The 13,433-nt window shown below is 39.8% G+C and overlaps 1 protein-coding gene across 1 annotated transcript in view; it reads left to right on the forward strand.

The window, feature by feature from the left end:
- Positions 1 to 13,433, forward strand: part of Myo1d (myosin ID) — a 307,929-nt gene that overhangs the window by 122,519 nt on the left and 171,977 nt on the right. Inside the window, exons 14-15 of the mRNA XM_085695516.2 lie at positions 157 to 289; positions 9,299 to 9,465. Of these exons, the coding sequence (XP_085551642.1) occupies positions 157 to 289; positions 9,299 to 9,465 (300 nt within the window). The remainder of the gene's footprint in view (positions 1 to 156; positions 290 to 9,298; positions 9,466 to 13,433) is intronic.

Here is a 13,433-nt window from a genome sequence, read left to right on the forward strand (position 1 = left end):
ATAGTTTTTTTGGATGAAACAATTTTTCCAGTTAGGCTTTGTGAATTCCATCTGCAGTGCAGTGATTCCCAGGACACAGCTTGGCAGGACTAATTGGCCTTTTATTTTCCACCTTATTTAATGCAACCTTTGAATTATTCTTTCTGTGTTTCTCAGTTCAAATCCTGTGCTGAAGAATATGTGGCCCGAAGGCAAGCTGAGCATTACAGAGGTGACCAAGCGACCTCTGACCGCTGCTACCTTGTTTAAGAATTCTATGATTGCATTAGTAGACAACCTTGCTTCAAAGGTAATTATTTTCTTTTCTAAATGTCCTTTATAATTCATAGATTCTCTCTTGACATACTTTGTGGAGAATTCGTGTATGACTTACTTTTTAGGTAATTAATTAAGTTGAACAGTATATATTCAAATTGAACAATAGAATTTTTATTCCCGCTTAAAAAAAAAAAAAACCGAGTGAAATAATTATTTGTATCCCAGATGAGTTCCTTTCTTAAATTTGAACTTTTTTTCTACCGTTAAGGTTGAGGGGGGACTGCCAAGGGTTTCAACTGTATGTGTGGTATAGCGTGCCTAGAAAATAAACTGAATCCTGTGCCAGAAGGCGGAGCATGGCCAAAGGGGGGAGGGAATGGAGTCAGAAACAGTTGAATGGAGCTATAGTCTTATACCATCCGTCCATGTGTTATGTTTGAATAGCAAATGGCCAGAAGGAGTCTAAACAAGAGTTTAGCTTAAATTTTATTTTTACATTGCTTTAAATGGTTGAACTATACTGATAATTAATGACAGTGATTCCTAACGTTTGCTGTTGCTTTGATTCTAATGCTGTCTGATAACTTGAATCTGGCTATTTTTCCATTTTATTTTTAAGTATGGGTTTTGTTTTCCTCCCCTTAAAGAACAGATTTCTGCTCCTAACTGCTCTGTTGACAGGTTTGATAAATTAGAGCAGCATTCTGGGGCTTGTTATTTTTAGCTCTTTTCTTTATATCTTCCTCTTCTGGTAATTTTATTGTATGTTTTTTTTCTCTGTTATTATCTTTTTTAAAAAAATCTATTTTCCTTCTAAAAGAATTAATTTGCATCTGTACTTCACCATGGTTACAGAAGGCTGTAAGTGCACATCTATTCGATAGCGTTCTGTCTCTTCCCTTCATCATTCCTTAGCCTCAGCTGGCAGCACATAAGCACAGTCCATCCTCTTGCATAATTGCGTTTCCAGAAACGTGAACTAGCATCTAGGATGCCGTTAGCAGACCTGGTTCTCTCATCTCTGCTTCTCTCCTTATGTCATCCCTGACCTGCTGCATCCAGTAGGAAGAGAGTGAACCCAGGAGGAAGGTGTGTGAAACAGGAAAGAGCTGACAATGGTGGAGGCTCTTTAGTCAGGTAACTAGTGAAAGAATCATTGTTTTCAAAACCTTATAACTATATATCTGTAGTCTTGGGAGGACTGCCACTGTGAGGCCTGCTAAGGATCCACAGCTAGTTCCAGGTCAGACTTGGCTACAAAGAGAAACCCTGCCTCAAACCCAGGAACTGTGAAAACCAAATACCAACCTTTTCTAATACATCAAAACAATTCTGTACCCAAGGAATAGGAAATATCTAATCCTTTCAAGTGTAAATGGGACACTTTGCAAGAACTGACCACATGCTAGGTCATAATGATGCAACTACAGACACATTCTCCATCCTCAAAGCAAGTCATTTTAATATGCTTTAAAACCCTAAAACTAAAGTGCTTTCCTAAATAAGTCACAGATCTAAAAAGATATCACAGTGAAAGTTATAAAATATTTGGGACTGTTGACAAAGAATTTCTCAACATTTATAGAATGCTATTAAAGTGAGCCATTTGCTACATCTTTATAAAACAACAAAGTTGACTAAAAGTTGGTAAGTTCAACTCAAAGAGCCAGAAGAGAAACTCAAAAGAAAACCTAAAGAGAGAAGAAAATAATATAATAGCAGAAATTAACCATAACAGAGAAACAAAAAAACCTAGTAAATAGACAAAGCTTCTAATAAAACTGATTTAAAAAAAACAGAACGATGAATGAAAGGTTGTTATATATGACCTCTAATTCCAGAGGTCAGTGTGTTAGAAATAACTGGCTGCTAGCACAGTTTAAACTTTAGCTTGCTAGGAACATGTTAAAATTGATTCAAAGTGAAATAGAAGTAATTTTTTATTTTTTTTAAAATCAACTCTCTGAATGCAACAGAAACTAATGACATTAAGAAATGGATAAGCCAGGGACTGTGTAAATCAACTGAGTGGAAGCACCACCTTAAAACTGATTTTTTTTCAACTGGGAAGTTTGCTGAAATACTGGTTAGTGGGCATTCTGGTCTGAGTCCTTGAACTGAAATCTTGGGCATACCCAAAGTAGAGTAATAATCTATAACACACACACACATACACACACACACACACACACACACACACACACACACACACTCCCTTTCAAAGATTTATATCCCCAAAAGACCAGATCTAGATCTAGAATGAATGAACCCTCTATTGTCTGTTAGGAAACTTTGACACTTAGCCAAAGGATATCAAGTATTGGAAGGCAGTGAATCTTTCTTGAGAATATGTAATTATAAGCCAGCTTTGATGAGGTTTTCAGCCCACGTTCATATTGCCTAAATGGACTGAAAAAGCTTCAATCCAGCAGTTTAAGGGAGTCCAGGTCTTGTTTTGCCCCAAACTTCTGGAAGAAGCAAATACAATTCTTTACTTGAGAATATCACATTGATATCAGACCTTAAAGACTTTCCATTAAAAAAATTTTTTTCAATGAAAATAGGAGCTGTAGGGGCAGGGGAGTCATCTGGAGAGATGGTCCAATGATTTAGAGCATCTGTTGCTCTTCTAAAGGACCTAGGTTCAATTCTCAGCATCCACATGGTGACTTATAACCATGGGTAATTCCAGTTTCAGAGAATTTGACTCTCTTTTCTGAGCCCTGTGAGCACCAGGCACACATGTACACATACATACATTCCAGCAAAACACTCATATTACATAAAATAAAATAATCTTTTAAAAAATAAAAAATAATGAAGTTTTTTTAGGTGACTTCAAGATGTCATATGCTAGAGTAAGTTTAAACAACAGGCCCAGATTAAATTTTCTGATACTAGAACAATCACAAATAGAATCGACAGCTTGGGAGATGGCTCACTGGAGTCAAGCATGAGGATCTGAGTTCAGAACCCAATACCCATGTAAGAGCTGAGTATGGTGGAGCATCTCTGTATCCCAGTGATGGAGCACAGAGACAGACAGCTCCCAGGGACTCACTGGCCAACCGTTCTTACTGAAACAATAAAATCCAGGCTCAGTGAAAGATGCTCTCACAAAAGAACATGGGGATGTTAATGAGGAAGATACCCTATGGCAATCTTTACATGACTACTTGCATGTGTGTGTAAGTGCATGCACATGGGCACACATGCACACATGTACAAAATACAAAATGTTTAACATACCTCGTGAAGGGTCTTGAAATATTAGAAAGAACAAATGACTAGACAAGCTACAGAAATAAAACTGAACAAAAAATAGTAATGAAAATAATTTTTAAATATCTAGAATTACACTTAGAGAGAGCTATGGAAGATTAAGGTAAATAGAGATAATGAAAACACCTAACACGCATGTACTCAAGTGTCCTGGAGAGGACTACCAGAGCAACACTGGAAGAAATTTGCCCAAGATTCTAAGACTGTTGTAAGACACTACAGGCCAGGCAATCCGGAAGCCGAGCAGACCCCAAGCTGGGAAAATGAAAGGACATCTGATGTGACACCCAGTGACAGAATGTCAAAGAGAAAGCATCTTTGTGCTTGGTTTTGTTGGTTGGATGGCAGGGTCTTACTATGCAGCCTGTGCTGTCCTGGAGCTCTTGACAGCTGAGAATAATGTTGGACCCCAGGTTTTCCTGTCACCAGCTCCCAAGTGCAGGGATTACATGTGAGTACCACCATACCTGGTTCAAGACAAGTCCCTAAAAAGCAGTCAGAAAAAGATAGATTAGCTTCAAAGAGTGAAAATGACATAATCAAATTTCAGTAGCCAGAGAATGTCTTTTCTAAGAACCTAGACATGTTAAAGACTTTCTGAAAAAGAGAAGCTGAGTGTTTATGGCCTTTCAGAGCTCACTAACAGCAGCTGAAGGTCTGCACCAGGGTCCAGAAGCAGGCCCGCAGCTGCACTCATTCTTAGACTGATGTCTTCTGATCTTTGCCAGAGGCCTTTCCCCCGTATTTTCTCTAGCATTCGCCTTGCAGATCTCCTCAAGGAGGCTAGGCTGATGAGTACTACCTAGGCATTTCCCCAAAGTGGAACCCCATGGGACATGTCTCCACAGTGTTTCAGGTGTGCTGTCTTCTCTCTTCACCTGAAGAGACTAGGTTCTACTTTCTGTACTTCTTGATAACTTTGTAAAATGCTACCAACAAATAGATGGTCAGTAAGTTATTAAATGAATTTGAATATACCTTGACTATCAACGTGCAAAACAGATCAAATAGATGTATACTTATTATAGAAGGTAAATGCATTACCTTCTAGCTAATGTGTGCACCATTTGGCATACTTTTACAAATTTTTTTTTTTTTTTTTTTTGCATAAAACCTAAGGAGAGACAGGTTAAGAGAATGAGATCACTATGAACTCTGGCAGTTTAGCCTTTATACAACACCAAATTTGTCAGATTTAGGATTGCTTAGGCTGAGTCAGTCTTGGTATTTATAAGTGAGAGAGGAGGTGGCATTTATAAACTGAGACAGAACGCTGATTAAATATAGAGAAAGTATTTCCACTAGATTCCTTATTCAATGACTTACATCACCAAGCGAACTGAAAGGGCTTTCCCACTTGCTGCTTGGTAGTTAGTGTCTCATGGTGTTTCTGCTTCCTGTGTGCAATTGCTCAGTGCTTGGTGAAATTCCACTTTTGTGTACAGTACCGGCTCAGGCGCTGCCTCAGGCGATGCCTTGACTGGACTGCTCTGTCACGTCACTGCAGGAGTATTCACTTCAAAGTACTTCCTAACTCACCACATAACTCTGACCTCTGACTCACTTCGAAGTATGTTTCTCAATTTTCAAGCATGAAGGTTTCCTAGTTGTCTCTGTTGCTCTTGATGTCTAACTTCACTATTTCACAGGAGGACGTCCACAGTGTGATGCTGATTCTTAGAAATTTGTTAAATTTACCTTACATGTATGTTTTGCTTGTATTAAAGACAGTTTATATTCAGTGTTCTATGTAAGATCAAGTTTGACCTCCATATTATCCAACTTTCAGCATCTTTATTAATAACTTCTTTGTTGATTGAAAGGTGAATTCAAAGCCATATTGACTCTAACCTTATCTACCTCTCCTCATGGACTTTCAGTCTTTGCTTTAAATGTTTTGGGAATTTATTCATTCATGTTAGAACTATCACATCTTTCTCTTATTGTTCCAACTGTCAGTTTGAAACACCCCTTTTTTTCTTTGTTTTTATCTTTAAATCAGCTTTGCATGAATAATACAACTTTGCAGACTTCTCCTTTGTATGGTTTCTTTTTAGTTCTTGAATATTTATTTCTTTATTTCATTGTCTGTAAGTCCCTGAATGTATATGTGTATGAATATATATACATACATGTGTGTATATGTATATGAACATATACGTGTGTGTATGTGAACTATTATGCAGTACCAAGCCTTCCCCACCAAGATGGACTAAATCTTTAAAATCAATGAGCCCAAATAATTCTTGTTTGGACAATATAATGGCCAAACTTGACATGCTTGACTTGTCTCCTTAGCACTGGGATTAAAGTTCTGTGCCACCAAGCCTGTCATCAGTTATCTCTCTTTTTTTTTTTCTTTTTTGGTTTTTCAAGACAGGGTTTATTTGTGTAGCCTTGGCTGTCATAGAGCCTGCTCTGTAGACCATGTTGGCCTCGAACTCACAAAGATCCACCCGCCTCTGCCTCCCAAGTGCTGGGATTAAAGGTGTGCACCACCACCTCCCAGTCATCGGTTATCTCTTGATACATAACAAATTACTCTGAAATATAGTACTGAAGAAAACCACAGCTTATTCCTCATGATTCAGTGGGTTGGCTGGACAATTCTGCTGGGCCCAACAAGCAGAGATCAGTAAGCCAGGGCTGGGCAGTCTGAGATGATCTCACTTAAATGGCATGGCTAGATGGTTGGATATCTTTGTTCATGTAGTGTTCGGCTTGTTTTCATGCTAAAGAGGCAATGTGTCTCATGGATACCTTTCCAGATGTCACTTAGTATTATTTCTGCGGTCTTGTATTTGTAAAGCAAGTCAGCCCTGATTCAGACACTCCTACCTCTTAGTGTCATTTGCTACAAATATCATGATCATGTTTTTCCACTCTCCCATAGATGGCAAGATTAAAATAAAGACAGGCATACTAGGCAGAATAATGGCCCTACCTGGTAGCACCAACCCCAATACCTGCTAGGCCTCTTGTAATTAAATTCCCTTCTGACACTACTAGCCAAAGTTGTCATCACAAAGTTAAAGGGCAAAGTTGCTAGTAAGACTGATTTTTATTTCAAATGCCATCTTTAAGTGAGGTGTCTGGGACACATTTCTATATGACGTAAACGTAAATACAGTTTTTGGAGTTCCCTTAACCCTTATTTACATTTAATAATTTGTTAGAATAAGTCACTGAACTTAGAAATGCTATCCTATGATAATAGTTTTGTTATGAAGGATACAAACAACCAGATGAAAAGATAAATAGGCTGGCAAAGGCTGGAAGTAAGGTCCAAGCACAGTGGCTTTCTGTCCTCAAGGGGTAAGGCTGTACCATTCACCCAATACATCAATACATCCTCCAAGTTGTGATCCCAACTGTTGTGAGTTTTTAATCAGGATTTCACTGATTTAATCATTGGCTGCATAATTTACTCTCCATGCATTTTATTATGTGATATTTGCCTTATTTTTGTTATTCCATGGATTTCCCCCGCAGGATGTCCATGGCCTAACTTAGGAACCCGTGTGGCTGTGTTACACAGAAAAGGTGAAATTAAGGTCTTATTAGCAGTCCTTAAAGTTAGGGATTATCCAAGGACATCCAAGTGGGCTCAGTATATAACCACTGAGCCCTCTGGTAGGGAAAAGGGAGGCAAAAGAGTGAGAAGAAGAGAGCTGACAGTGAGCCGTTGCTATCCAGGAAATGGAGGGGAGGCCCAGGCAGGTGGACCTTTAAGAGCTGGATATGTTGATCACCTCTCATTGTTGTGACGGAGTAACCCACTTAACAACCTGAAAAGAGGCAAGCTTTATTTTGGCCCTTGGCTTTCAGTCCATTATGATAAGAAGGGCATGGTAGAGCAGAGCAGCTCATGTCACGGCAGCTGGGAAGTAGAGCGCTGAGGGTGGTCTGCTTTCCCTTGATTCCAGTCAAACCCCCGCTGCCCCCATTTCCCCTTTGCTAATCCTCCCCCTGAACACCCTCACAGATAGTGAAGAAACAAGCTCTGTAGTCTCCTACATCTCATTTTAATCAATTAACAGTCGAGATTTACCATCACACCAGAAAAGATGAGCAAGCTATCTCCAAGGTCTCTGGAACTAATAACTCCATAATACCCTCATGTTAGCCCATTGAAAACCATTTTAGACTTCTGACCTCCACAGCTGTGAGGTGATAAAATTATTTAAGCCACTAAATTTGTTATAATCTGCTATAACAATAGGAAACTAATACAGCAGGATTTGCAAAAAGAAAGAAACAACTTTGTTTTTTGTGGTGTAGAGAACATGATAAACATATAATTATAGCTTTCTATTTAAAACTTATTTAAGTCTGAATCAATTCACATCAAACTTTCCTATATCTTAAATCATTTGCAACCCTTTACCATCTCAAGCCCTCCCACAGTGCTCAAAACTACCTGATGTAACTATGTAGGACTCTCTTAATTAAGGTGCATCTGTGCGTCTGATGGATCATGGATTCAGAGAAAAGAAAGACACTCGCTATTCTTACAAGTGGGATATATTTGGCCTCTTCGATTCATCCAGTGATGATCTATTCATTATCCACAGTGTACCAGATCTATGCCAAGCATGGCTTTATATTTAACAGGAGTTGTAATCTAACACCTGGTATAAAATGTAATTAGCATCGAAGGGAGAATTTCTAGTGGGGCTTTTTCATAGATTTACTGATGCCTATAGATGGTTTTATAAGATTTCTGTTACCCATAAAGTTTAATCTCTTAACTTTAAGAAGAACAATAATAAGAAGAAGCACAAATAATGCAATAACAGCAATGATGATGATGATGATGATGATGATATTAGGGCAATGACTGACAATTAGGGAGCATTTGCACTCTCTGGCCCCCTGACCTTAATTCACAAGGTTCTCTGTCACAGTTGATCTTTACCACAGCTACTACTTTCTTTTTTTTTTTGAGTTATTCCTTCAGTTATTTGTAAATATACAAAACTCAGGGTTTACACATCTTAATTATTTGCTCCTTAGTTTAACCCCTTTCTACTATTTCTGATAAGTCTTTTTTTCTATTTTTTTAAATTTTATTGATTTTTATTGAGCTCTACCTATTTCTCTGCTCCCCTCCCTGCTTTTCCCCTTCCCTTCAACCCTCCCCCAAAGTCTCCATGCTCCCAATTTACTCCGGTGATCTTGTCTTTTTCTACTTCCCATGTAGATTAAATCTATATATGTTTCTCTTAGGGTCCTCATTGTTGTCTAGGTTCTCTGGAATTATGATTTGTATGCTGGTTTTCTTTGCTTTATTTTTAAAAACTACTTATGAGTGAGTACATGTGATAATTGTCTTTCTGGGTCTGAGTTACTTCACTCAAAATGATGTTTTCTAGCTCCATTCACTTGCCTGCAAAATTCAAAATGTCATTAGTTTTTTCTGCTGTGTAGTACTCAATTGTGTAAATGTACCACATTTTCCTTATCCATTCTTCGGTCGAAGGGCATTTAGGTTGTTTCCAGGTTCTGGCTATGACAAACAAAGCTGCTATGAACACAGTTGAGCACAACCTCTGATGAGTCTTAAACAGTAAAACAGAAACTGGTGGTTACATGAGAGCTGCTTTGAACTGGGGCAGAATGGAAGACTGCTTCATTCACAGATACACCCAGGTGATCCAAGGCACTGATCTTAATTTGATACAGTGGACACTGAAGACATGCTAGCATCCCTTGTCTGTCCACAGTGAATTCTGTCATTGCTTATTTATTCCTTTAGGAACCATACTATGTGCGTTGCATCAAACCCAATGACAAGAAGTCTCCGCAGATATTTGATGATGAGCGCTGCCGTCATCAGGTGGAATACCTAGGATTACTGGAGAATGTGAGAGTGCGCCGGGCAGGGTTTGCCTTCCGCCAGGCCTATGAGAAGTTTCTTCACAGGTAAGGATAGAGTACGCTCGGAATTATGATGATACAGCAGGCATGTTAGGCCATCTGCAAACATCTATTAAGTGAACAGAAAAGTCAAGGAAACTGCACATATGAGGAACTTCTCCAAAATCTACAGAGTCCCTGAGTTTGTAGCTTATAGACCCTGGAAGGGAGTTCAGACATTTTGATGGAAGTGCAATGAGGAACATGGATTTGGAGTCTTATGTAGAACCCTGCTGCAATACTTATTTCCCACTTTGTTCCTAAACCGGATGTTTCCCCTCTTTGATCTTATTTCTGCATCTATAAAATGAATATAAAAACTTCATTAAATGGTCGTTGTGAGAATTAAGCAAAAGTCCAAGTCCCTGGCATGTAATAGATACTCAGTACTCATATCACTACTGATAACTGTAATTATCATCATTATAATAAGTTAAGCGTGGAAGCTCTGAAATTAATCTAACTGGTTTGAATCTTGGATTAGGCGCTTTCTAGTTGTATGGCTCTTTACATGACTCAGCTTCCTTGTGTGTGAAATGAGGATGAAGTAGTGACTACCTTGAAGGGTTCTTGATGACTGGGATGAAGGCTACAGGCACTTAGGATACAACCCAGCTGTAGGAGTCATTCAGTGTGAAATGCTGCTGCTGCTGGGGTAGGGCTGGTAATGACCTGGCACTTGGCAGCTGGGAGTTAGGACAATGTTTTCAGTTCCATCAGTTTAATTATTTTGAATGTCTATTAAACATTCCTAACATTCTGGACTATAGATTACACACACACACACACAAAAGTGAGTAAATATATAAAACTTAAACCAGAGCCTGGAAAGGTGGCTCAGTGGTTAAGAGCACTTGCTGTTCTCCCACAGAACCTCAGTTCTATTTCTAGCACCTATGTGGGTGTGGTGTTTTGAATAAGAATGGCCTCCATAGGCTCATATATTTGAATGCTTAGGAAGTGTGGCTTTATTGAGATAGGTGTGACCTTGTTGGAGGAAGTGTGTCACTAGGGGTGGTCTTTGAGGTTTCAAAAGCTTATGCCAGGCCCAGTGTCGTTCTCTCTTTTATGGTGCCTGTGGATCTAGTTGTAGAACTCCTAGTTACTCCTTCAGCACCGTGTTTACCTGTGTACAAGCCCCAATTAAACTATCTCTCTTATTTATAAGAGTTGCTGTGGTTATCGTATCTCTTTACAACAATAGAGTACTGACTAAGACAGTGGAATAATACCCAACCTCCTGTAACTCCAGCTCCAGGAATCCAGCATCCTCTTCAACCTTCTCTGGTACCTAAGCTTATATAGCACACACACAGACACACATAAACACAAATAAAAATAAAAACTTAAATCAGAAATTTCTGATTCAAGTCAGAGGAGTCTCTAAGGACATTTTCCAGGGAGGACTCAAAGGTCAGAGAAGAGAAAAGATCAGACAGAGGGAACAGCAGCAGAAAGGCTCTACTATGTAGTGAGTATGGCACTTTAAGAATCGCATATTTAGTACAGTTTAAGGATGCTAAGTGCCAGGCACAGTGTTAGATAGCAGAGGAGCAGACAGGCCTGACTCTTGTTGAACTTGGTAATTAGACCAAAACATTGAGGTTTTGAAATTGATGAGTTTTAAGCATGGAGTAATAGTCTTATGGATATTTTCAAGGCATCACCATGGTGACCCTGTGCCCATTCTTCTACTGCAGGAGTCTAGAAAAGATAGCTTACAAAGAGTGTCTTCAGCAGTGTGTTTCTGTAGATGTAAGAGTAGTGGGCACATTCAGGATGTATTTGGAGCTAGACAACAAAGCTGGCTTGTACACGAATGGCCTGTGATGAGTCAGGACTAGAACAGAATGAAAATGACAGTTAAATGTTTGGTTTGAGCATCCGGGTGAACCTTAAGCTGACTAAAAGGCATTTGAAGTGGCTGGAGCGATGGCTTGGTTGGTACAGTGCTCATACACAGCACTGTACTATGTGCAGATTCCCAGCACCCACATAGAAAGCCAGGCACAGGCACACACCTAGAACCATAGTGTTGGGGAAATGGAAATAGGAGTATCCTAGGGGTTTACTGACCAGTCAGTCTATCCAAACCAGTGAGTCCAGGTTCAGTGAGAGACTGTTTCTCCAAAAATAAGGTGGGAAGAGGAGACAAATGGGGTGAGGAGATAGGGGACTGGAGAGATGGCTTAGGACTAAGAGCACTTGCTCTTCCAGAGGACCTGGGTTCAATTCCCAGCACCCACATGGTAGCTCCCAACTGCCTGTAACTCCACCTCCAGGGAATCCGACAACTTCACACAGACATGTGTACAGACAAAACACCAATGCACATAAAATAAAAATAAACCATTAAGAAAAGTTTAAAAAAGAAAAGAAGGGTTGGAGAGAAGGCTTTAGTGGTTAAAAGCACTGGCTGCTCTTCCAGAGGTCATGAGTTCAACTCCCAGGAACCACATGGTGGCTCACAACCATCTGTAATGAGATCTGGTGCTCTCTTCTGGCATTCAGACATGGATGCATGCAGAACACTGTATACATAATAAATAAATAAATCTTAAGAAAAAAGAAAGAAAAGAAAAACACGAGGTGGAGAGAGATTGAAGAAGACACTTGATGACCAGTTCCCACACATACCTGCTCACCACGTATGTGTGCATCTGCACACACACACACATACACACTTACATATGAACATGAATACACATGTAACCACAGGGAAACAAGTTTTAAGAGGAAAGCACAGAACAAGGCAACGACAGAAATCAAGATTATTCACTTGGGCTGGGTGAAAAGTTGGTAAAGTGCTTGCAAGGAGGGCTTGAGTTTGATCTCCAGAAGCACATAAAAAAGCCATGCATGGTGGAACATGCTTGTAATCCCAGTGCTAGAAAGGCACACGCAGGCAGATTTTTGGGCTCACTGGCCTGCCAGGCTAGCCTGTGTGGCAAGTTCCAAGCAAGAAAGAAACCTGTGTCAGAATAAAGTAGACAACATTGCTGAGGAATGATACCCAAGATTGTCCTCTGGCCTCTACACATGCGCACATATGTGACCTCACACCTCCATATACATGCATCAGCATACATAAACATACAGAGAGATCATTTTCTTGCTATGTTAACTTTGAAATGTCTTCTAAACATGTAAGTGGAAATATGCATATTTGGAGCTCTGGGAGGAAGCTAGACTGCAGATAAGAGAGATTGGAGTCTTTAGGATGCAGATAACATATAGCCCCAGGACTGAGTAGAGAAGAGGAGGAGGTCTGTAGTATTACTTCAATTTGTGGTCTAGCAGGAAGGAACCAACAAAGAGAAGAAAAGGAGCAACTCCTGAGGCAGAAGGAAAACTAGAAAGGGATTGTGTCACAGAGGCCCACCTACCAGCATATAAAAAACAAACAAACAAACAAAAAACCCAGAAGTGGGGTTGGAGAGATGACCCAGTGGTTAAGAGCACTGGCTGTTCTTCCAGAGAACCTGGGTTCAATTCTCAGCACCCATATGGCAACTCACAACTGTCTGTAACTCCAGTTCCAGGGGATCCAACACCCTCACACAGACACACATGCAGGCAAAACACCAATGCAAATTAAATAAAGATAAATAAGTATTTTAAAAAAACAGAAGCTTAGCAATAAGATTTACCAACACAAAAGTCAAAGAAGCAAGTGGGCATTAGCCTGATTTGAACAGGATAGAAAAGGAAGTTGAGTCAGGCACATTCCTCTAACAGTTCAGGAGTGTTTGTTGTACATAGAGACAGAGGAAAATGGACCCAGCAGCTATAAAAGGCAATGTGGTCTCCTGAGAGAGTATAAGGTGCAGGGAGGGGTAGGGGTAATTAAGAACAGGGGAAATCCCATGGCACATGAGAGAGGGATATAAAAGTAGCAAAAGCATCCTTGAGGTGGCAAGGCAGGATACAATCCCAAACCCAAGTGGAAGGTCTGTCAACTCAAGATGGGAGCA

Source organism: Myodes glareolus, chromosome 9, assembly GCF_982192425.1.
Source record: "Myodes glareolus chromosome 9, mMyoGla1.1, whole genome shotgun sequence".
Lineage (NCBI taxonomy): Eukaryota > Metazoa > Chordata > Mammalia > Rodentia > Cricetidae > Myodes > Myodes glareolus.